A 25,700-nucleotide genomic window follows, 5' to 3' on the forward strand; every position below is an offset into this window, starting at 1 on the left:
ACCAGCCACACATTCATCGCTAATGTGCTTTGCAGAGGTCACCTTAAGGCAAGCTGCCAACTTCTTAAAAACTCGTATCAAAGCAACCTTTATCAGAATACCTCCATGTTAGATGCAAGATGCGATTGTGTGCCAGATGGGATGTTGGCAGGGGATGAAGGCAGAATTAAGGTGGCTTGGGTGGCTGTGAATTTTCCTGCCTTCTAATATTTGCCCTCTTACTATAATGTAAATATGGAATTATTGGCTTTCTTACCTTGTATGATTTTTGAGAAAACACCAACATTCTCTTATATAATTGATACATACTTCAGTTTATTGAAGCTTTTTTTTTGGTCTGTGAATTTTAAATAATGAAAGTGTAACCTACGTTCAATGGCCCTTTCACAGGTAAGGGTTGGATTCTGATATTGTACTCACATTGAGTGGCATCTTACTGATTTGAATAGTCACAGCTGGCCTACCTGCAGAGTAAGGTGCTACTCAGTGTGAATGAGGCAAATCCTGGTTTTATATGATGCTGTATGTCTCCAAAGACTTAGAAACATCAATTAGTAAGTAAGGGCAAGAAATAATCTTTTGATATTTGTAGCAGAACATAAAGGACTTTCCCATAAAACTAGATACAAAAGCTCTGTACAAAGTGTATCTAGAGCAAATATCGTGTACCTTGCAATAGCTTGTGTGCAACCTTCAATGTCTAGAACCTTTTGTACCTAAATGTGGTTATCTGTCAGTTACTGCACTGGGGTTATCATTTAACTTCATTGTGAAATGTTATTGGTGTTTGCCCATCCCCCATGATAGTCACCGAGGAGGCTCTGAATGGAGCTCAGTTTAGCATCTCATACCAAAGAATTATCGGTCCCTGAAGGCTAAGTTTGTTTTGGGTGGTCCAAGGTCTAAATGGATGTCATGACATTGCCTCTGCTTTGGATAAGAATGAAGTAATCGAGCGGTGATGCTTCCATGGGAGCTAATTTCATCTCTTGGCCAGATCTGGCCTCTGTATCTCTTTATTTAGAGCTCTGTTTCCAACATCCCTCTTGGTTTGAAATACCAATTAGTGGTAGCAGTCAGTGCTGTGCTGAAACAAAAGGAAATGTAGCAACTGGCCTCTGGGAAGGACTTTGGGTTGACTTTTTAGAGGCCTATCCAAGTCTCAGAATATGCAAGAACATCACTTTGGTAACGGCCTGTATAATAGCTGAAATGGAGATCTGGTACCTATACAGAGACTATGGTTAAATACATGGGAGAGAGAATTCTTTATTAATTTAGTTTTTGTTTTTAATCCATATGCCTGGGAATGGATATGGAATAAAAGGCAAGATTTTATTATAGAAAGAAACTAGGGGCTAAGACCCAAACTCTATCTCCCTCTCACACAGGTGAGTAGTTAAGGAAGATGTCAATTGCAGGTGAACGATGTAACTATCTCTGTAGGATGTACATTCACTTCACTAATCGAATGTGTTGGATGATTGGCTAAGGAACGTTAAATAGATAAAAGTTAATGCTCACATGATTCTGATACTTCCGATGAGACCTTTTTTCCCCTCTGGAAAGTGAATTATAAAATGTTCTCCAACTTAGTCACATTTATTATAAAAAGTAAAAAACCATTCCGGGGGGGGGGAGGATCCTTCTGCCAAGTTGGTCTTCATTTTGATCTTGGAAACACAAGATTGTGATAAATTTATTTGTTTTTTCAAGGAGTATGTAGCTACAATAATATCCTTGCTCATGGGATTTGATATAAAAAGGGGGATGGAATAGAAGCTTACTTAACAGCAGAAGACAAAGGGAGCTGGTGGTGGAGATGTTATCAAGACGGAAAGGGGTTATGTATAGAGTTACTTCATAGGTCGGTTTTAGGATGCGATCAGGTGGCTTTCCCCACTCAGATACACTCCAAACACAGTTCACACCAGTTGTGCTGGGGTCTAAACTTACTTCCTTTGTGGGGTTTGGTCTTATTCACGTAAGGCACTGAAAATACCACACAAAATCCAGCCCTCTGTCTATAGAGAGTCATTCCCACTTTCCTTAGGGTGAGATATTGAACTACCCGCAACAGTGAATCGACAAAGGATACTTAATGTTTTCAGCATGATCATAAGGAGGTTTTCAAGCAAACACTTCCATCTCTGTGCATAATGTTATATATTCCACACACACAAAATTAGTTATCTTTGAACTGAGGTTGCTAGTTGCATATCCTATGAGTGCAAAATATGAAAAGCAAGGAAAAGAAGCAGGCAAGTCATCCAACAGCCCATGTACAGGCCACCTTTTTGTTCCCCTTCTCAGCCTCAGCAGCCTCCTCTCCACAGTCTACAGCCCACTTACCACCACCCTTCTCCTGAACAGCCATGTACGGATGAAACTCTAACCATAAATACAATTCCACAGCAGGCGCACACGTAGATTTCCATTCTGTAACTTGAACATAAACAATACCAAATTGTGAGTGATCAAGACAGAAAATGCAGTTGTCCTCGGAAGAGCTAATGTGCCAGATTTGGCAACCAAATTCAGTTATTAAAATGTGAAACAGAAAAATGTCAGTCGTGCTTAGAGTACAGCTCTCTACACTGACTGAGCCATGGTATTACCCCTGTAATAGAGCAGCAGGAAGGCTAAGCACTTTTACAGATAGGTATGCAGATAAGGTTGTGCCCCAGAGTCCACCAATGGAGGGCTGGGATTGAAAGCCAAGTGACCCAGATGTGGGGTTTTACATTCCTTCATTCCATAACTTTTGAGTTTTCCATTTAGGTTTATTTTCATCTTTTTTGCTAGCACTTCTTTGGAGGAAGAGCCGATGCTTGCGGGCCTTTGGCAGAAGTGTGATTTGTGGAGGAAGGGAATTGAAGTGAGGGAGGGTGTGAAAATAGGAATGATTTGAATGAAATTGTTGTAAATGAGCCCTTCAGGTCTGCAGACGATAATGGAATTGCAGACCGCAAATAAGTACAACCACCGTCGGATGCGAAAGGAACTGAATAACTTAGGCCAACAAATGATGGATGCACTTCATTATAGAACAACGCACAATGCTTTGAAAGCAAAGAATTGGTCATCCAGCCCAGTGATCAGGGAAAGATTTGGGAGAGATGCCATTGAAACTAGCTGCTCAGTGTACAGTAGCAGCCAAGAAACCTGGGGCAAGTTTCCTCAGTGGTGTGAATCAATGTGTTTGCTGGCTGAGGATCTTGTCCTCAGGTGACTTGTTTTGCATAAGACACATGTACAGGTGTGTTTAAAACTAAAGAGCTCAGTAGGGCCTGATCCTGCTCTATTGAAGCCAAATAGTCTATTGGTTTCAGGGGTGTATGAATTGGGCCCTTACTGAATACATGCTTTACAAAGTTACCATACCATGGTGGATTCAGTTTGTCTAGTCAAATTCCCAAATGTGATTAAATCATAATATGTCTGGAAGCGAATTTTTACAACTGATTTACAAATGTCTGCAAACAGAGGTTTGTAGTTGAAGTGCTGTCACGCCCTTAACTGTAGCAATGATACAGACAAGAATGCTGTCCTCTCTCTCTTCAAGGCCTAGTCTTCACTTACCGGCTGGTCCGGCGGCACGCCATCGATGTTCTGGGATCGATTTATTGCGTCTGGTTAAGACGCGATAAATCGATCCCGGATCGATCCCGGAAGTGCTCACAGTCGGCGCCGGTACTCCAGCTCGCCGAGAGGAGTACGTGGCGTCGACGGGGGGAGACTTCCGGCCGCGTCTGGACCGCGGTAAGTTCGGACTAAGATACTTCGAATTCAGCTACGTTAATAACGTAGCTGAATTTGCGTACCTTAGTCCGAAGTCCGGACTAAGTGGGGACCAGGCCCAAGAGAGATGCTAATGTATGAGCTTGACTGTGAATCTTAGGCCTGGTCCCCACTTAGTCCGGACTTCGGACTAAGGTACGCAAATTCAGCTACGTTAATAACGTAGCTGAATTCGAAGTACCTTAGTCCGAACTTACCGCGGTCCAGACGCGGCCGGAAGTCTCCCCCCGTCGACGCCGCGTACTCCTCTCGGCGAGCTGGAGTACCGGCGCCGACTGTGAGCACTTCCGGGATCGATTTATCGCGTCTTAACCAGACGCGATAAATCGATCCCAGAACATCGATGGCGTGCCGCCGGACCAGCCGGTAAGTGAAGACTAGGCCTTATTCTTACCCTGCAAAGAAGCTGTTGCTGTGTCTGCCTCTGCTCCCGTTTCCCACTGTGGAAATCTCAGAGAAACATGGAAGGAAGGAAGGAAAGGAGAAATTTCTCGCCTTTCGCTATTATTATTTGCAACGTGTTAAATATTTCACCACACACTTTTTCCTTGAAACAATGGGCAAAGTATAATGACCTTCCCTGTGTAATATTACAGCGCAGACCCTGGGAAAGTTCTGTTCGACACTAGGCACTATGTGAGTTTAGATTAGGAGGTGGTTGTAACCCTCCAGTTCAGCATCTAAGCGGCTTTGTAAAAATAAAACATGGTTTGTTCCTTTTTTTTTTTTAATTTAAAACTTATGGGCGCTCCTGGGTTTTTATGGTGGCTGCTGCTTTCCTTTGCTGTCCGAGCTCAAGCTTTGTTGTTATTAAAAAAACAGGAACCACTCTACAGATTGACAGACAGGAGGATGCATGGCAATATCGCACCGTGGTACTTACAAAAACAGAACAGGAACCTGGAAATGAGAGATCCTCAATGTGCTCGATGTGTTCTTAATAGGTTCCCTGTGTTGCTGTATGCCTCGCTCTGGGCTACACAAATCTCACTCTCCTTGAGGGCTGCACTCCTTTTGCTGTTTCTCTGTTATAGCGCTCTGTGGCATGATTTTGGTGCGTTGGACCAAGGGGGATTTCTTCATTTTATTTATTGTTTGTATGATAGTATTAACTAGAGCCCGGAACCAAGATCTCCCCATTGTGGTAGGTGCTGTAGGTACACCTGGGAAGAGGCAGTGTTGCTCCGAAGAGCAAACATTCTAATTAAACAAGAGTTATAAGGGATGGAAGAATTTTAAATTTAAATATTCTTATCCCCATTTTATAGACGGGGAACTAAGCCACAGAAACACTGGAGTAGAAGTCTCTGGCAAAGCCAGGAATTAAACACAGATTTCCTGAGGCCTAGGCCAGCGTTTTAACCACAAAGCCTCCTTCCCCCTTATTTAGGAGACTTATTCATTTAGCAAACACGGCAAGTTCAGTTCCTCTGTCCCCTAGGTAACTCACTCGATACTTTTTCCATTGATGACACCTCTTTCATTATCACATTTTTTTGGTAGGGTAGATATTTTCTTCTGATCCACTGTAAATATGTGGATCAGTGGAGGTTTTAAGTGTCTTTCCAGTTTCACTAGATGGGTGGAAAATATTCTGGTTTTCTTAAATATCGTGACTTTCCGGTTTGTAATCTGTAGAAACAAACTCTTAGAGCTCTTAACTCGGGCACTTAGAGTCCCATTATAAAATTCACATTGAGCCATCGGTCACAAAGAATAAAATCCTATCCAATTTATTTTAAAAAGGTCTTGGGAAATATTCCTTGTCTCAGGTCTTTCTATTCAACCTTGGGACAATACAATTGTATATTGGCCTCTGATATATGGATTGAATGTTATGTGTAGTAAAAATGCTACAAACTTTGCGGTAGGGAGCAACTGCATAGTTCCTTTGATGATGGAAACTGAGTATGAATCTTTTCCTTTTCTCTCAGGCTCTTGAAGAGGCCCAAAAAGCCATTCAGCAACTCTTTGGTAAGATTAAAGATATCAAAGACAAGGCGGAAAAATCAGAGCAAATGGTGAGTGTCAGTTTCTTCCTGGCCTTTAAAGGGAGCGGGAGATCTTCTTTTGTTCCCAGCATTTGTGCTTTGTCCATCCTAATGGTCACATATTGGTAACACATGCTATTGAGAGTTCATTCTGGCTCTAGTTCTACATGTTGTATGTAGGTTCTGAACCCTTGTCCCTATGTTAATGTGGCTGTAGAAGCTAGCAAGGTTCCAATTCCAGAGAGGACAGGGCCCATCACATCCTCTCCTTACAATTTGCTGTAGTGGCTTGGATGTTTAATCAGTCCCTCTTGTTTTTAATCCCTAGGTTAAAGAAATCACACGAGATATCAAGCAACTAGATCATGCCAAGCGGCATCTGACCACCTCCATCACTACCCTCAATCACCTACACATGCTGGCAGGGGGTGTGGATTCACTTGAGTAAGCCACAGGAACTTTCACTGGAGCTTTTATCAATATGGGGCTTTGCAGCTGTATTCTGGAGTACTGGACAGCATTCTAAATAGTTCTTTATTAGCCGATTCTTCTTCCAGGGAATGTGTGCTCACAGAATTAGCAATGGCTATTATAAATTCTGTTGTCAGGTCTTTTCTGCATGTACCCGGTAGGTCCTGCAGTCCCTGTCCCATATGAATAGGAACTACTGTTGCTGCCTTGGACTCGAGTCGTGTCCCTGATAATCAGCATTAGAGGACCATAGTTGCTATGTTGGTGAATAATGTTGTTCCATTCGGTTGGATGTCCTAATTCTGAGTGTGGCCTTTACAAATTAGAGCATCCCCCAAGTGGTATTTGAGATTAGTGAAATTTATCTATTTCTTTAGTTGTTTGCATTTCTAAGGTGCCACCACTACTGTGTGCAGGTGCTGTTACATAAATTACGAAGTACGTTTAATGACCCTTCAAGAGAAGGGAACCCAATTCTTCTCTTCCGCCTGCATTTTGAAACTATGCTTTATCTGTAGTAGTCTCTAGTTGGTTTACTTGAGGAGCACACTGCCGGGGCAATCCACAGGTTTTACTTGTTGATGAGATGAGTTTTGCAAGCAACTGGAAAGTTGCAAGACAAGGGCTAGGCCTGGTTTGCATGGTAGTGAATTACCCAACTGAGAGCCCGCTGCAGAGAGCCTCCTGTTTCTAGACACTTATAGGTTAAACCCAGCCTTCCCAGCTGTACAGAGCCTAAAAAAGAATTCAGAAAAAGAACTAATTCAATTTGACTTTTCATCATTTGCTCATGAAAGACATTAACAATAAAATCAAGGCCAACAGCTTTTCATTATAATTCTCTTCCCTATGAGGCTGTAACTCATACTCTTCTGGGATGAGAAATATCTTGATTTGGGTCAATATGGCAAAATAACATTTACTGCCTTCAAACCCATACTGTGAAGTTGATGCATTCAATAGTTTACATGTTCTTTGCCAAGAGTTACTTTTGACGTCCGTGTTTTTGAAGCATTATTAGATGTATGCTGTCTCCGTTTATTTTAGCATCAGTTAAAACAAATTCTAATGCTGCAGTGGAATGTTAATGAAGATTTGTGTATTTTAGACAAATAAATTTCAGTATGCGTGGCTGTGGCCCAGAGCATGATGAGGTAATCTATGGAATTGCCACCCAAGATCTGCCGTTAACATTGAGCCTGGTTTTATAATCTCTGATTTCCTCTTCAGGGCTATGACCAGGAGGAGACAGTACGGGGAAGTTGCCAATCTCCTGCAAGGTGTTGTGAATGTGTTAGAGCACTTCAACAAATATATGGGGATTTCACAGATACGACAGCTTTCCGAAAGGTAAAATGATCAGTCTTTGTGCACTTCACATGCCTGCGGGGAAAGGAGGTTAGAAAATGCATTGCACAGGGTAACTTTTCCAAGAATTTAAAGGCTGGATACATTCTTTACAATTTATATCCAGCCAAAATGGATAGTTTAAAATTGGATGCAACTGGTTCATCTCTTTAACTGTCCATTTTATTCATAACAATGATTAATATGTATACAATTCACAAATGACCTGAGCTTCCCATTGCCTGGCTTTTAATAGGCACAGTAATTAATTTATTAGCAGTGAACATTGTTTTATGTGACCTCATATGAATCAGTATTTGTAATAAACCCAGAGCTGATCTTTTCCACCACTTTCTTAGCCTCGTGACTTTGGCCCAGAAGTGTAACACAAAGTAGAAGATACATACATTTAAAACAAAATAATGCTCGGGGCCCGTTTCTGTCCTGACTTCCACCTGACTTCAAGGGAGTTGCACAGAGCTTAAGTCAGGGCAGAACTTTTCCCCATAGTGTTGAGTCTGGAGCTTCATGTGTGTCCGATTCCCATTGGTTCATGCAGCTGGAGTCGTCACTTTATTTCCCTCAAAATAACCAAATAAGGCTTTTCTGAATCCACTGAGTTGTGTATGGTTTCCACCTGAAACTGGCCCCACTTGGCTCAGAGCTCAGCAATATGAATGCAATTGAGGTTTGCAGCCACCACCCCACCCAGGAAAAAAATAAATGGACAAAACATGCCTGGTTCTGCTATGAAACTTTTTCACCCAGCTTGGTCATGGTGCTGTTTTTCTGGAATTGATTTAATAACAAAATCCAAACTAGTGAGCTGAGCTTGTGGTCTTTCTCTACACTGCTGCATGGGATACTCAGCCTTGATCTCTGGTTCTGGTCTCTTCTTGAATTAGCAGTGTATCTTGTCACCCAGTACCACCCCCATCTAGCTGATTAAGGATCAGTGTTGAGTGACCCACCCAAGCCGCCTTGGGGTGGCTTGGCTTCAGTTGGGAATTTGAGGATGGGGCTGAGAAAATGTCTCGGAGACAGCTAGTGTGTTTTACCATCCCCCTCACTCCTTGGTGGTTAAAATGAACAACACTGAGTACAGAACTGCCTGAGACCGTGCTAAGGGCAGATCCAAAGAATCAAATTAAACGTGTGCTGCTAACGTTCATGCAGGGGATGGACTGACAATGTTTTCATAGTAATGTGAACTCCTAGTCTTTGCTTTAGCCTAATGTTTGCTTTTTTGCATGCATGTGACTGCCATTCTCGGATATCGAAGCGGGGGCTTGGTATATGAGAGGGGCTTGGCGGAGCTCTGCAGATACAGTGTGGATAGTGGCTTTCGATGGCATCCTTCCTAGGGAAAGCAACTAGCAGTCCAAGGCAGTATAGGATTGCAGGCAATATTGATGTCATTGCTTTGGTGTGTCCTTCTCGATTACTCCTGGTCTGCACAGTACCAATCCTCTGTGAGTGGGGATCCGTGGATGGGACTATTGCTGGCCCTTACACAGCCACATAGTAATGCAATTTTGCAGCTAATATACGTAATTGCTTATGCAGTGAGCCAGAATTCGGCCCGGGGTTCCTTTTCTAATGTGCAGCCATTTATTTTACAGTGGCTTGGACTGTAAAACGAAAACTTTTTGTAATGCCGGTGAAAGACACAGTGGTATCCAGTCCTACCACAAAATCTGGTGGGGGCCGGGAAGAAAATCTTTTTCTGTTTTACGGCCTCTCTAAGATAAGGCATTTAGAAGCGTAGGGAAAGTCTGTTCTTACTATTTTTAAGATCCTCTTTGTGGGATTTTCCTTTCTCTGTTTAGACAGTTACAGACGCACCATCTGGTAAAGATAGAAGTGGTTGTTTGTGGGGTGAAAGAAGAGCTACACCCAACACATTGCTAGGATCTCGTTAGTACTTGACAGGCAGCAACTTACTGTAAAATGATTTATTGTTCTGTAATATCTAACTGAGTTTGAGTACATGTGTCCATGTTCCAGCATGATTTGGAGTTTGCATTTCTTTTCTCTTTCTTGCTTGGAAGTGTTTTAATGATGAATGTAACATTGAAGAAGATTTTCTAAGCTTTAATACTATTTTCATCCTTTCAAGTTATTATTTTTGGTGTACCCATTCATTTGTTCTTTGGATTAACAATCAATGCAACCCAAAGTGGGTTGCGGGGCCTTGCGTGTTTGTGAAATCAAGCAATGCCTCTTAAAAGTAGAGTTGGATGAAGAACGACAACAACAATAATCATTTTGATTATTTTATTTGTTAAATTGCTACATGACTATTTGACTAGTTCTCTTGTTCAGAGTGAATGAGATGAAGCCAAATGTGAAAACTTGGGAAAGAAAAGGGACAGCTGAACACTACTGGGTGGATTTTTGCAAGAAATATGGTTTTAATTTAGGTTCTTGCTGCTTGATGTTGCCAAACTTAATTGTATGTCATTTAACTGTTGTATTTCTACAGTTCTTGGTAAGTAACTCACCAGGTGCTTTATAAGAGATTTGGGTTGATCCTCTTCTATTCAGGTTCTTGTATTGATGCTTTATATGGATCTATTGAGCATCAGATTTTGCATTCAAATTCAGCTGATATTTTTTTCCAGCCATGCTTCTTAAAACAACTACTTGTGGTGTATTAAAGGATGCTGATTACAGTAAACAGAGATACTGTTATCTCTCATTTCTGCTCTGCTTTCTATCTGCAGAGGGAGGATATAATTAGTGGTGAGAAACCCACCCATGAAAATGGTTTAAAAAGATTTGCAGATAGTGAGGGGAAAAAGCCTGGAAAATATTTAGAAGAGACATAATTATAAGTCTACCACAGAAAAACAGGCTAGTTCAGCCTCTTTTTATCTCAGCAGGCTGCCAGGCGCAGTCTAATATTTCTGGTAGCTTTGGCAAAAGGAATTGTGGTTTCTAGTAATTTACTGTTATTTGAAACTTAGTAAAGTTATTAAAAAAAAAAAAAAAAAAAAAAAAAAGTAGGGGGGTAGGAGAGAAACAAAGCCTTTGCTAATACCGATGTAGCCAAAGGTTGAAGGCGTGTGCGAGCAGCCATAGCGGAATGCCCAGTCCGGGCTATTTAGGTTCAAGGTGGCTGCTCTGTGACCGTCCCAGCACTTGCTGGGCATCAGGTAAAGAGATGTTGTCAGCATAAAATTAGCATTAATAAACGTCCAAAACTGAGTTAAACTAGCAACATCTGGAATGGCTAAAACTGCTGAAATTTTTAACTTCTGATTTATATTTCACCATCGATGCTATTGGTGTCGTCTTTGCATTTCAGCTTGGGCACTGAAACAAGACAAGACCGTAGTTTTACAAATGCTTAAACGTGTGCCGTGTTTTACATGTGCAAATAGGCCTGGGACTGCTAACACGAGTGAAGTCACTCAGATGTGTAAGTGTAGCCGGACTGAGGCCTCACTCACTACACTTCCTGTTTCCCTGTTCTAATATTTTGAGTTCCTCACAATGAGGGGAATGTTTAATAAAGTATCACAAAATCACACCTGTCATCCTTGACTTCTTTTAAAAAGAAGAGATTTCTGTTTGTTAGATTTAGTTAAAATCTATTTTAAAGCTTTGATTCAGCAAGGCACATGCATAATTTTTAGCATGTGGGCACTCCCCTGGCAGTCACTGGGACTACTCACTTGCTTAAAGTTAAGCACATCCTTAAGTACTTTTCTGAATTAGTGCCTAAAACAACAAATTCCAAAATTGGGTCTATAACTACTTGACGGGCCTCTTTAATTCGTTCACCTTTTTAGAAGCCAGCAGTTCTCCTGTTCTGAGGTTCCTTTGTACTTTGTATTTCAGCTGGAGTCAAATGCTGATATTACTGTATCCTGTCAAATTTAAGGAAACGGGAATTACAGCAAACAGGTCCACATGTTCATATAAAGTCTCTTATTCACATGGCTCCAGACATGTTTTGAGCCTAAAAGCTTGTTTGTTAGTCTTTTAAAAGATGCTGCTTTCTCAATCCACTTTTTTTTTTTCTTGAGGATCAAGAGGTCTGATCCTATAGTCTTTCCTCACATGAGTTACTCATCAGACTTAAACAGGGTTACACCCATGAGTAAGGGCTGATGGAGTGGGCCTCTCTGTTGCTACAATTTCCCCCCATAGTTTTATTATATAAATAAAATTCCTTTCATATCTGGATTAGAGCTGGTTGGAAATGTTCGACCAAACAGAGTCAGTCAGCCCTGGGGAGCAGCTGGCCTAGGAGTCCAAAAGCCGTGGGGTCTATAGTGCAGCATGGGAGTGACCCTGCCAGCCTGGGTAACCAATGACTGACATTGATGTGAATCTTGTCAATTTCAGTCAGCCGCAGCTGGGATTCTGAGGAGCATATTTTGTTTCAGAAGCACCTTGTACTGGTGTTTCCAAAAGGATTCCCCCCCCTCCACCCCACCCCAAAATGTCCAGTTCTCAGGACATTTAAAAATTTGGTGCAAGCCAGAAATCCCAAATTTCAGCCAGCTCTAAGCTTGACCACAAAATAGAAGTCTGACTGTAGATCTGAACCTGGAACGTTTGTATAAACTTTCAAATAGCACCGGACAGCAAAGCACGTAAGTGAGAATTGCGTTCAACGTTGCAGGTGGAAAGCTTTTGGAAGGAAGATCCATCTAAACCGGGGAAAAGCAGATCATACTGTGAGAGCCGTACCTCAATATATACGTACAAACAGAAAATCTCACCGTCATTTGTCCTGATATGGATTTTTCTGCATTTCGGCACCCAAGAGAAAATGACAGTTAAAGAATCCCACGTTGTTATTGTCACTTCTTGTAGCATTTTAGCTATTGCTGGAACTGAACTGGGAATATTAAAGAAGCAAATCCTTCTTAGATATGGCTGGAGGGTCTTTTTAAACAATCCAAATCCACCCTCAATAAACGTTTAAAAAAAAAAAAAAATCCCAATCGCTCTTGCTAACATATCTGTCTCTATGGAACAATCCACAGTTTTGTATAATCCGTTTTAGTCCTTAAAGCAGTTCCAGTACAGTAAAAAGTGATGGAAGGTTTCAAGGGTTGCAGAGGGACTTAAATGCTTAACTATTTACTTTGGCACATTCCAGAATGTGTAGGCATTTCCATTTCTCTAGAAGAATCAATTAAGCCCTGTCAACTTTTATTTCTGGAAGTTAGACGCTTTGTTCTCTCAGCTAAGTCAAACAAAAGATGGATCTTGTATATGGCTCTTTAAAGAAAACAAAAGATTGTTTAAACATTTCCACCCTCTTGAAGTCCTAGCTTTTTCGTTCTCCTAAAGAAATAAAAGACTTATTATGTGTGACCATAGTCAAATGATACTCGAATGGAGGTATTTAACAATAGGTCAGTCCACCTGGGAGCTGTGAATAATTCCACTCTGGAAACAGAGGTTTTGTGAAGCCTTTTATACATTAAAAATACACTTTTCATTAAAATATCAATGGTGCACGTGAAGATAGAGGCCTAGATTGTCTGCCTGTGTAAACTGGTATAGTTCCATTGGAGTTAAAAGAACTACTTTGATTTATACCAGCTGAGAAACTGATCCAGAATGACAGCACTAATTTATAAGGGGGGGATTAAAATCAAGGATTTCTTCCATTAGAACTTAATAAACACTGTCACAGCACTGACTTGTTAGCCAGATGTACCCAAAAAATCCCACCTGACCCAGTTTTGATGAAATAGCCTACATCATGTGGATATTACTTTAATCTATGCTACATTTTTGTGTATTTTCATCTAGCTGCTTGTGTTGTGTTTTAGCAACATTTGTCGATTTCAAACACAAAACAACTAGTTGTAATTCTGGGAACAAAGTAATTGCTTGCTCTTTCTCCGGCAGGGTAAAGGCTGCCCAAAATGAGTTAGGACAACAAATCTTGGCAGATTTTGAAGAAGCTTTTCCTTCCCAGGGCACAAAGGTATTGTGGCTTTTTTCTCCCTCTAATGAACAGTCTGTTGTTCAAATGAAATGTCAAGCATAATCATCTTGGGCTTTTATTTACTATTTGATCTATGTGTGACTTGTTTTAGGAGATATTTTAGAAAGAAACCTAGTCTCCTGCATGGTAGTGTAATGCGTGTCATTTTCTTACTGTTTTCCATCAAGTAAATGTATGTAAATAGGATGGCATTCAATAAAGACAAATGCAAAGTGCTCCACTTAGGAAGGAACAATCAGTTGCACACATACAAAATTGGAAATGACTGCCTAGGAAGGAGTACTGTGGAAAAATATCTGGGAGTTATAGTGGATCACAAGCTAAATATGAGTCAACAGTGTAACACCGTTGCAAAAAAACCAAACATCATTCTGGGATGTTTTAAGCAGGAGTGTTGTAACAAGACACAAGAATAATTCTTCTGCTCTACTCCACGCTGATTAAGCCTCAGCTGGAGTATTGTATCCAGTTCCGGGTGCCACATTTCAGGAAAGATGTGCACAAATTGGAGAGAGTCCAGAGAAGAGCAACAAAAATGATTAAAGGTCTAGAAAACATGACCTATGAGGGAAGATTGAAAAGATTGGGTTTGTTTAATCTGGAGAAGAGAAGACTGAGGGGGGACATAACAGTTTTCAAGTACGTAAAAAGTTGTTACAAGGAGGAGGGAGAAAAAATTTTCTCGTTAACTTCTGAGGATAGGACAAGAAGCAATGGGCTTAAATTGCAGCAAGGGAGGTTTAGGTTGGACATTAGGAAAAACTTCCTAACTGTCAGGGCAGTTAAGCACTGGAATAAATTGCTTTGGGAGGTTGTGGAATCTCTGTCATTGGAGATTTTTAAGAGCAGGTTGGACAAACACCTGTCAGGAATGGTCTAGATAATACTTAGTCCTGCCTTGAGTGCAAAGGACTGGATTAAGTGACTTCTCGAGGTCCCTTCCAGTCCTACAATTCTATTAATATGTTCTGGATCAGGCCTTCGGGGTTGCAAGAGCAGGCCCTTACCTTTCACTGTTTATCCTGTTGGTTCACTTTTTGCATTTGTCCCTTCCAGTCCTGTGATTCTATGTGAGAGATGTGGCGTTCAGTTTATCTCACAGTATTTTAGATCCATACTCGGTAGTTGTGAGATTGCAATCAATTTCATCTGATTTCATAAGAATATAGTATTCCATAGTATTGCAACTTTTTTTATAGAAGGGGCCCCCAAAATTGCTTTGCCCCAGGCCCCCTGAATCCTCTGGGTGGCCCTGATTGTGGTTCAGCCACTGATTCAAGTCACTTAATTTTACTGCTTCAGTTACATCAGGGGTTCTCAAACTGGGGGTTGGAACCCCTCGGGGGTTGCGAGGTTATTACATGGGGGGGTCGCAAGCGGTCAACCTCCACCCCAAACCCCGCTTTGCCTCCAGCATTTATAATGGTGTTAAATATTTAAAAAAGTGTTTTTAATGTATAAGGGGGGGGTTCGCACTCAGGGACTTGCTGTGTGAAAGGGGTCACCAGGAAAAAAGTTTGAGAGCCACTGAGTTACATCGTCTGTTTTAATGGGGTTAACTTTACCTCCCTCCCAGTTGTGGTGTTGGGATTAATTAGCACTTTAAAACATTAACTGTTAATATTTGTTTTTCTATAGCCATAGATACTCATTCAATATTCCTGTATCCTCTCCCTGTGACCATAAATAATAATGTCTTAGAAACTTAGCAAAACAGCACTGGAAGGGACCTTCTGGGTAATCAAGCCCAGTCCCCTGCTATTGCTGGTAGGCACTTGGAGCAGATGATCATACTGCTTCAGAGAACATTGGGTGACCATTTGAGAGAGAGGGACTTGTTCAGTTAGAAAACGGATCCTTTCATCCAACTGGAATTCATACTGTTTGATGTCTTTGATCATTCGGAGAGGCTGCATCTGGATGGTGTCCTATTGGAAGGCTGCCTAGGAAAACACTTTTCATGGTTAGAAACCTTCTTCTCATTTCCAGATTAAATTTATTCATGATCAATGTATACCCCTTTCTTCTTGTGCTAATGTCCGTTAGTTTAAATAGCTGTTTACCCTTCTAGTGTATTTATAGAGAGCAAGTTCTTGTGCTTGGTCCCAGCTTTTAATAATTCTGGGGGGCACCCAGCTGATTGGCTGTGCATGGCTCTCCTACCATACTCTCTACTGAGCTTATCCAGCAGCCACCAAAAACCTTGTTGACAAAAGACAACACTAACATGAAAGAAGTTAGTCCCAAGGGGAGGCTCTGACTTTTCAGACTTCGTAGAGCAGAGCGGCTGGCTGCAGTTCACGTTTCTTTCCCTAATTCAGCAATCTGCCTCATGAGCTCTACCTGCTGGAAGTGTGCGTGTATATGGATTGTAAAAGTTAGCCAGGCCTCTCTGCTCCATTGCCAGTCCCTGGAGCAGCAGAAAAATGAAAACCCCACTATGCTGCAATGAGCCGGTATGTTCGTGCATACTAAGAAGCAGAAGTCTAGCAATAATTTTGAATTACTGTTTGCTCAGTGGAGAATTTGGATTCCTTGCATGGGAGGAGCTAACTCTGTCTTCCAAAATACCACCACTGCTCCTTGACCATGTACCTAATAAATCATTTGCCTTGTCTCTTCAAGGAACTAACAGAGACTTGCAGTTTCATTGCCCAGGGACGTGACCCATGAATACAACAGAGTCCCATCAGTTTCATGGTTTACTTTTAATATTTTAAATGAGCACCTGAAGGTGCAATTAATGTCCTAAGTTTTTTCCTTCTCTGGAGGCCTGGGCTCAAATCTGGCTTATTTGTCAGAAACAAAATGAGTCTTGTAGCGAGAGGGTTAGTCCACATCAAAGATCCTAGCAGTAGCAGATCCTGGTTAGGAGCAGTTAAAGTGTGTCGCAGGTCATGACTGAATTGTGATGGCAAGGCTGTGTAAAGGAAGCTTGCAAAGTGGCAGCCCCCCAGTCTCTGGCTTCTGACCACTGTTGTCACTATCGCTTATTTTTAATTTTAAAAACTCACTTCCAAGGTCAGATCCTCAGCTGGGGTCAGCTGTTATAGCTATTAAGACCAGCAGAGCTGCACTGTTTTACAGATCTAGGCCATGTTTTTTTATAAAAGGTAACAACATTGGGACAGGCACTGTCTCTTTGTTCTCCCACAGTGGGCCTGCTTGGCGCTATGGGGATGCAAAAGATGGTGATAATACATGTAACAATTCTTAGACTTGGCTTACTTCTTCTTGCTTATCCCTCCTGCAAAGCCTAGAGTTCTCTGAGAATAAAGCGTCTTACATGCAGATGGGCCTCAAAACACTTTAAAAATGTTACTAAGCCCTTGTACAAGTATAGGGATCGCTTTGCCCACCACTGCACTGGTGGAACGCAGCAAATGTTTAAGAACAGGGATTGCACAATGGCAACCTTACTTCAAGCTCATTGAAATCAATGGAGAGACTTTGGAATTGCCCCTGAACGAAGAGTAACTCTGTGTCCAATTGAAACTCCCTTGGGGCGTGGGATTTTACTGAAGATGCTTCTAAGCAACTGTGATGTTTGTGGTCTTCTGCAGTAAAGCTGTGGTATGTGCCAATATTGACCAGCAATCAAATAACTTTCTAAATGTTGAAGCTTTGATCAACTCCTGTCTGCTTTTTATTTTTATTTTATATTTTGGCCCTCCATGTGGGTGGGAACATGTTTGCTTGTCCCAGGATTGCTTTGTTAGCCCTCCTCCTTCAGAGAATTATTCTGTGTATAGTGAAGGGCTTAACAAAAATGATGTGCCGAGCTGGCTGCGCTTTTCCAGCAGGCACCAATCGAGTTGTCAAGCCACAGGGCACCTTTTGCTGAGAGATGTTTCATTGTTCATCCACCAGAACCCAGATACCTGAGCGTCAATAAGCAGGGGCAGCAGCAGCAGTGGTGGGAAAAGGGAACTAATAGTAGAGGACAAAAACAAGATGAAGCTACAAAAGCCAGTAGATTTTGCAATCTCTCCTTTAGGCTTTTTGGCTAGTAAATCTTTTGTTCTTGTTTATTTTGACAGAGGCCTGGCGGACCCAGCAATGTCCTCCGTGATGCATGTCTAGTTGCTAACGTCTTAGATCCCAGAATCAAACAGGAAATCATCAAGAAATTTATTAAACAACACCTCTCGGAATACCTGGTACTTTTCCAGGAAAACCAAGACGTAAGTGGAACACAGCATGCTCTGGTTGGATTTTACGTTTTGCAAAAGAAACAGATTTTGCTTTGTTGGCAGTTACTAATTTCATACTTACCCAGCTTGATTTTGTAATATTTGTTTCTGAACTAACTGTGTCCGAGATGAGTAATGACTTAACGATGTGCTATTGAGTGGATGATGATTTAGGAGATGTGGTCTTGGGCTGTACTTTTTCCTTCTATGCAGCGCTAGTAAGGAACCCGCAGGCAACTAGTGGCCCAAGGGCCAGAGTTTGAAAGCCAGCTGAAAATGGGAATCCAGGAATTCCTAAACTCTAATCCCCCTGACTTCCTCAGGGGGTTCAAATTCCCCTTCTCTAAAACGGGAATAATATGTACCTTGCTGGGAATAAATGAGAGAATGGGTGAGCTTTTCAAAAGCACCTGAGTGATTTAAGAGCACAACTCCCACTGACATTCAGTAAGACTTGTGCTATTAAATCACATTGGCATGTCTGAAAATCCCTCCTGTATTTAAGAAGTCTGAAGATGTGCTAAGTATTATTTTTGTTGTTCAATTCCATATGACTTCAAGTTTCTTAGCCCCGCTTCTTCTCTAAAGCACTAGAATATACTTAGGCAACATGTCTAAATATTAGCAGCTGCAGGACTGTACAGTGTTCTTCATCTCATTCAGGTCGCCTGGCTAGATAAAATTGACAGACGCTATGCTTGGATTAAACGTCAGCTGATGGACTACGAGGAAAAGTACGGGCGTATGTTTCCGCAGGAGTGGTGCATGACGGAGCGTATCGCCGTTGAGTTCTGCCATGTTACGAGGTGAGCACAAACAGTGAATTTTGCTAAGAGGGCATACTGTAGCAATCGGTGTTTTTCCCTGAGTTGATGGCAGATCTGTAAGATTTTTAAAATGCTGCTGCTAAATGTCTTTGTAGAATGGCTACTGCTTGGGACTTGCAAGAGGAAAAAAAAAAATGCTGTTTAGGTGATAATCCTGAAAGAGAATCACAGAAATACATTGAATACGCAGATATTGGTATAAAAGGAAAAACAACTTCCCGGCAGCAGAGCTGTAGATAAGTAACGTGGTGGGGAAGCCTGGGGCTGCCATCTCACAGAGCTAGCTCCTTGAAAGCCAATTCCCCCAGGAGACCGAAAAGTATGCGCCAACCAAGGTCCCCAAAGCTCTTGTCCCTGCTGCTGTTCTCTGACCCCCATTATAAGCACTGCTCTTGCCAAAGCTGTGTTACTGTAGGGTTTTCTGGCTAAGAAGAGTACATTGGATGTAGGGGCTGGTGTCCTGTTACGCACAAACCTCCCAACAACTGTGGGTATGAATTCTGAAACCTAATCTGTATGGGAGGTTAGTAGTTAAATGAGAGTGGCTTAGGAATTAACTTGGAATTTAGTAATGAGAGCTGGTTCGCTATAGGAACTGGACTGAGTTACGACCATAAGCTTCAAATCTTTTTCTTAATATGTGCAGAAGTAATTGATAGTTCTCTTCAAGCAGGAAATCGCATCCTTCATTTCCCTCCCTCTCCCTTTCAGGACAGAGCTTGCTAAGATCATGCGCACAAGAGCTAAAGAGATTGAGGTGAAATTGCTTTTGTTTGCCATTCAGAGAACGACCAACTTCGAAGGGCTGATGGCTAAACGCTTCTCGGGGTGCACTCTGGCTGACGGGACCGTGGTAAGGAAACTTCTAAAGAACAGCCCTACAGCCCCAGCTGTTACAGGAAGAAACTCCCATCCTCCGCTGTAACTGGGGCAGTGAGGTGCTATAAAGGATATCTTTTGAAAGCCCTCCTCTGCTCCAAAGATGTTAGCCCAGAGAGTTTGTGTGGTGGTGGGATCCTGGGGCACAGAGGACACCCTTCCTCTCCTACCTCTTGAGATGCATGGTTCTCCTACTTCAACTCTCCTACGCCTCTTGAATTAAATTACAGCTGAAGCCCCTTTGTTATGAAGAACCACCACATAATTGTGCCGCAGTGTATTCATCATGACACAAGTTTCTTGCACGCTGATACAACATCCTCTTTTCCCCTCTTCTCAGTGCTCCTTTCCAATTACTGCCTGGGGAAGGGGCTTTGGGAAAGGTCCCTGGCAGCTTGCACGCTGCCTTGTCTCATTTCAGTGTCCCGAGCTCTGTCTGTTACCAGCATGCCCAGTAGCTTAGGGAGTGTCCTGGGATTGTCCCTCTGCTTTTTCTGCCTGGAATCTAAGCTGAGCAAGTGGAGTGCTAATCAAATGCTGCCTAGACAGCACAAATTCCAGATGTGGCTCAAAGACCGCAAGTTTGAGGAGCGCTGCTCCGCACTGTTCATCTGCGGAGGCCTGTTTGGACTCTTGTCTTTGAGGGAGCTGTGTAGGTGTAATGGATGATGGATTGAACCATTGCTCTTTGCTGTAATGCACTGGCTGGTGCCAGTTAAAGGGGGAGTTCTTTAACACTTCCTTCAATTGATTGATTGGAGAGTTCTTAACAATCTGATTTTCATTTTTCCAGAATATTTATTATCCAATGTGCTGTTAATTATCTGACTGCATTGGGTTGCTCTCATTATCCCTTCAGAAATGGGATGCACGGAAGCGATTATAATTGAAGATCAACAAAAGAGGAGAGAAGAGGGTTTGAAATAAGGAAAATTAATTTCTTTTCCTGGCAGCCTTTCTCCCACTTCTGATTCTATTTAGGGACCATGAAGCCCTGGATTGCTGTCATCTGAACTCTTTTTAAACATAAAACAAAGCATGTAATTATATACGGGTATACGGACAATACACAGTGGAGACGAGTGGCAGAGGGGAGCTGTAATGCCGGATTTGCTGCAGCAGCACTGTTCTCATGTCTGTAGTTAACTGTTGTGTCAGCAATTCTGTCATAAAGCCCCTGTTTAAAGAGGTTAGAACCAAGTCTTGCCAATGCAGTCTGGGCAAGACTTGGCCAATGTAGTGGGTGGGCCCCTTTTGAATGGTAGGAGTGTAACCAATAAAGCCCCATTCTGGCTTTGCATGCTTTGTAGTGTTTCTGTGAGTTACAAGGAGCTTGCAGAGGTTTCCTGTGTGAGGAGCGCACAGATGATGAGGTGCCACCTCACTTTCTACCAAGCCCGTTGGAGACCAATGGGCAGAACCCTCAGCTGGCAACGATGAACGACACTCCCACCAGCAGCAGAGTTTAGTCCCTTTCCTTGGAGCTTTTGTGCACTGAGTCGTAAACAAAAGATTCCAGATAAAACCAAGCAGCCCAAGAACAATGCATCCCAATTGCGGGAGCCCTTTCTAGCTTCGTAGCCTGTTGCGGAGGAAAGGACACTTGAGCGAGCCACGCCATAGCCACTTGCTCTCTACCTTTCTGTGCCCACCCCCATTACTTATGTGGCAGGCAGATCTCTGGGTTAACCCTTCATGCACTGGGGCTGGCTTCCATATCACACTCTCATACCACCTGTGATTTGCCCCACAGCACAGTCTGTCTTGGCTGACTAGGCCAGTTTGGAAACCATGTGATTTGGAGTCTCACATGGGGATATTCTCCCCCATCTCTATATTTCCACCTAGGCCTGACCAAGAAGTGCTTTACGGGGCTGCCCTCCAATGGGAGCCACACTGCTCCCCTTCCCCTAGCAGGCTCTTCACCCTCTCTAGTGCCTCCACAGCACCATTCGCTCGTCAGCCAGCAAAGACCAGTGCTGGCACTAGTTCAAACTCTGCTTCTTCCCTCTTGAGTGTTTAGCACCAGTTCTGGGCTCTGCTTCTAATGCAGCGAGCAGAATTTGGAGCCCTGAACCGTGACTCGCTGACCACCCAGCTTGCTGGCTATTAAAGATTGCAGGGCTAATTTGGGGAGAGTAGGAATTTGTTGTGGTATCATTAGCCAGAATTTCCCGTCCTGAGGTGCATTGGCAGAGTTGTTGAAGTTGGGGAGCCCAGCACTGGAACAGAAGGGCGTGTCGCATGTCAGGAGTGAGATGCATTGGTAGAGCAGAGGAGGAGGATGGAGGACTAGACTTTAGTTCTCGCAGGAGGTCAGGATTGAGGCGCATTGCACGTAACACTTGGCAGTACTTGCAAGAAATGCAGAAAGGGCTTAGGAAGGCAAAGCGAGAATGCAGCAATGTGGCTGATATCCCAAAAGGAAACTTTCTCTCCCTTTACTGACTTTCTTTTTTTAACAGAAAAAGGCAGAGCTGCCACCTCCCTCCACCAACCCATTTCTGGAAGATGAAAGTGGGACAGAGACAGACGAAACTGTGATAGAGAAAGGCGATATAGATAGAGTAAGTCTTCCGAGTTCCTTATCTGCAAACAAAAGAGTCCCAGTTTCTGAGACTCTCTGGAAGTCCCTAAGCTGTTTTTCCAAATCTATTTGAGAAGTTCATTGTCATTGCCACATGCTTAGCGTGATCTTGGTCCAACAAATACATCGTAGTAATGGTCCCTCACTTGACACATCTCCCCATGTGACTTCAGGTCATAGGTGCTCACTTTATTGAAACAAACTGGTTTTACTCCTCCAAGGTAGGGAGAATGAGCTGGGTTCTAGTCAACCTTGCATGTCACCAACAAGGTCAGCAGCTGAAGCGTAACCGCAGAACCTTTACTGACAAAAGACACCAGAATACAGTTGGGTTTTCAGATCCTAGATGATGATTGCTGTGCTGGCCATAGAGAAAGCCAGCCACAAGGAAAGGTGTTGGGGAGGGAGTAAAGTGTAGGAAAAACTGAGGGGATTCTCAGGGGTGCCAGAAGGCAGGCGAAGGACTAAATGAACTGCAGAACCAGCCCCTGTTTTTAATGAACAGCTGAATGTACTAACTTGTCAGAAGGCAATTCAAGTATTTCTGAGCAGGGAATTGTCTAGTTCCCAGCATGCAAGGAAGCTGGTTTCCTTCCTGGCATCAAGTCTGTGCCAGCCTGTCACGCTATTCCGTGTAGTGCTGCTTGTGGGGGAGGGAGCCCCACTTTTGGCATTCCCCAGATTACTACGCTTGAGAATGGCACCATGATTGGCTGGAGCTGTGAGTGCACTCAGCAAAGCCCCGCCCAGCTGAGGCACACCTGGGAAGGAGGTTTGCTCCTAGGCAGCAACACTTGCACGTTATATATTTCACTCGCTTTTGCTGGCGGGAGAGGAGCAGAAAAAGGAAAGGGTGGAGGGAGCTGGGAGGCAGAAAGCCTCTAAGACATTAGTGCTGGTGACTGAGGACACATGTAAGTGGAAGAGGGTTACTAGAGGGAGCAGAAGAGTGAGGGGAAAGAAATAAAAGAAAACCACCTTAAAAAGAAACCCTTCTGGTGATCCTAGCAGTTAGATTTAATCTGTTTACTTTGGATAGTAATAAAAGGAAACTGGGCCAGCTGCAGACCTGCTTACTGTGACAACAGTAACCTTTTATTATTCCATCAAACTCCAGGAGGAAATAGTTTAAACATCTGCAGCTCTTGGACAGCATTCATGCACTCTGAAATACTGCTTCACTGCTACTGTTAGAAGATTTAGTATTCTGTCTCTCTCAGCCATGCGGGGTGCAGGATGATGCAAAGACTGAGAGAGAGAGACACACACACAGACACACACACAACCTCTGCTTTAATCCAGCTCTTCCAGCCACAGGAACGGTAAACATCACTAGCCTAGTAAATCCCTGATTCCCTGCTGCACAAGGTGGTCCTGTCAGAGCTCCTGAGACCTCTGGGAACGGTGCGTTTTAGAAATGCCACCCATTGCTTTCTTCCCAAAGCTGAGGCATGTACACACCCAACTGGATGCATAGGCGCTGGCAAAGCACAGGATCGGGGGATGCTGGGCAGTTGCTCTCTCCCAGAGTCGTAAAAGCTCGCATTCCCCAATGTCGTTGTTCCTGAAAAGGTTAATGAAACCAGGTTCATGGAGTGTTCTGGCCTCCATAAATCGTTGGTTCACGTAGGCTTTGCAGCCACACGTTATTACTCATTTTTGTGTGCGCTAGTCTTAATTATTTCTCTGAAATGCTGGCGTTTCCAGTCTCGGTGCACATTCCACAGGTGACCCAGTGCCTCCTTGTCTCTTGTTTAGGAAAGCACATGGGAAAGAGCTCTCTAGTTCCTTTTCTTAGGGTGAAAAGGCTTTTTCAAAGCGGAAAACTCGCTCTTCATTGGCTGGGCATTGGACCCAAGTCTCTGGCAAGGGAAGTGAGAATTCTGCCACTGAATCACCAATGCTTTCTTTGCAGGCTGTGAAATTGTCTGGTTGCTAAGAAATGGAGACAACAGCAGAAAGAGTCAATAACAACATTTTAAAATTCTAGATATGGTACAAATATTTGGAGCCTTTAAAGCCTTAATTCAGCAGTGCCCTTAAGCATGTGCGGAACTTTAAGCACACGAACAGCCCCACTGAGACATGCTTACACTCTTTGCTGAATCAGTGAATGAGCTGGGCTTTGGAAATGTAGACTCACAGAAAGGAGGAGGTGCCATGGTTGCGAGTAAGGCTCGGCACATTAAAAATATTTTATGTAATAAAATGAGAATAAGACAGATGACACTAAATTGTGCATGTACTTAATGTTGCAAATCTGACATGAAAAATAGTATTTTTAGTGATCATTTTAAAACATAACCTCCTTCCACCCATAAAATATGTTGTCATAGTGAAAGAGATCATACAGCCCTCTGTGCATTGATAACTGCAACTCTTGGAATTGTGATCTGCTTACCTAAATTCCACCTTAGAATAGTGAATTTCATGTCTTCAAATGTAGGCATGTGTTCATTTAATTATATTTGGTGAATCATAGAATATTAGGGTTGGAAGAGACCTCAGGAGGTCATCTAGTCCAACCCCCTGCTCAAAGCAGGACCAATCCCCCAATGGCCTCCTCAAGGATTGAACTCACAACCCTGGGTTTAGCAGGCCAATGCTCAAACCACTGAGCTATCCCTTCTCCTATAGTAATACCTAGCTCTTCTATAGATCTCAAAGGACTTTACAAAGGACATCAGTATTATCATCTGCATTTTTACACATGGGGAAATCGGTGCACTGACTTGCCCACGGTCACCCAGCATTCCAATGGTGGGAATTGAACCAAGGTCTCCTGAGTGCTAATCCAGTGTCACATCCACTAGACTATGCTGCTTCCTTTTAAACAGCTGCTGTGCCCATCTCTGATGGGGATGGCCTTTCCTTACTATTAACCAATCTTTACAACATCCCTATTTATTTGTAAAGTGCTTAGAGAGCCTCTGTTGAAAGGTGTTATAAAAACACAAACTATTCTTTATTGTAAGAGAGCTCTACAAGTGAAAAGACAACTCTCAGAAAGATCATACATTTATTTTACTACATGCTAGGAGGGGTTGAAAGCACTTGGGAAGACAAGATGTGAATTCAAAATGTCCTTGACACATGGGAGAAATGGTCTGAAATCAACATGATGAAATTCAGTGAAGACAAGCACAAATTACTTCACTTAGGAAGGAAAAATCAAATGCACAACTACAAAATGGGGAATAACTGGCTAGATGGTAGTACTGCTGTGAAGGATCTGGGGGTTATAGTGGATCATAAATTGAATACAAGTCAACAATGTGATGCAGTTGTGAAAAAACGAATCCAATTCTAGGGTGTATTAACAGGAGTGTTGTATGTAAGAGCCGAAAGGTAATTGTCCTGCTCTACTCGGCGCTGGTAAGGCCTCAGCTGGAGTACTGTGTCCAGTTCTGGGCGCCACCACGCTTTAGGAAAGATGTGGACAAATTGGCAAGAGTCCAAAGGAGAGCAACAAAAATGATCAAAGGTTAAGAGAACCTGACTGATGAGGAAAGGTTAGAAAAACTGGGCATGTTTAGTCTTGAGAAAAGAAGAATGAGGGGGACGTGATAACAGTCTTCAAATATGTTAAGGGCTGCTATAAAGATGACAGTGATCAATTGTTCT

At 42.7% G+C, this 25,700-nt stretch overlaps 1 protein-coding gene across 1 annotated transcript in view; it reads left to right on the forward strand.

Moving 5' to 3' along the window:
- The window catches only part of VPS53 (VPS53 subunit of GARP complex), an 88,883-nt gene that overhangs the window by 25,394 nt on the left and 37,789 nt on the right, over positions 1–25,700 (forward strand). The window contains exons 5-12 of the mRNA XM_054008008.1: positions 5,736–5,822; positions 6,121–6,236; positions 7,494–7,613; positions 13,491–13,569; positions 17,631–17,774; positions 18,447–18,589; positions 19,322–19,463; positions 21,955–22,056. Of these exons, the coding sequence (XP_053863983.1) occupies positions 5,736–5,822; positions 6,121–6,236; positions 7,494–7,613; positions 13,491–13,569; positions 17,631–17,774; positions 18,447–18,589; positions 19,322–19,463; positions 21,955–22,056 (933 nt within the window). The remainder of the gene's footprint in view (positions 1–5,735; positions 5,823–6,120; positions 6,237–7,493; positions 7,614–13,490; positions 13,570–17,630; positions 17,775–18,446; positions 18,590–19,321; positions 19,464–21,954; positions 22,057–25,700) is intronic.

The sequence above is a fragment of the Malaclemys terrapin genome, chromosome 18 (assembly GCF_027887155.1).
Source record: "Malaclemys terrapin pileata isolate rMalTer1 chromosome 18, rMalTer1.hap1, whole genome shotgun sequence".
Taxonomy (NCBI): domain Eukaryota; kingdom Metazoa; phylum Chordata; order Testudines; family Emydidae; genus Malaclemys; species Malaclemys terrapin.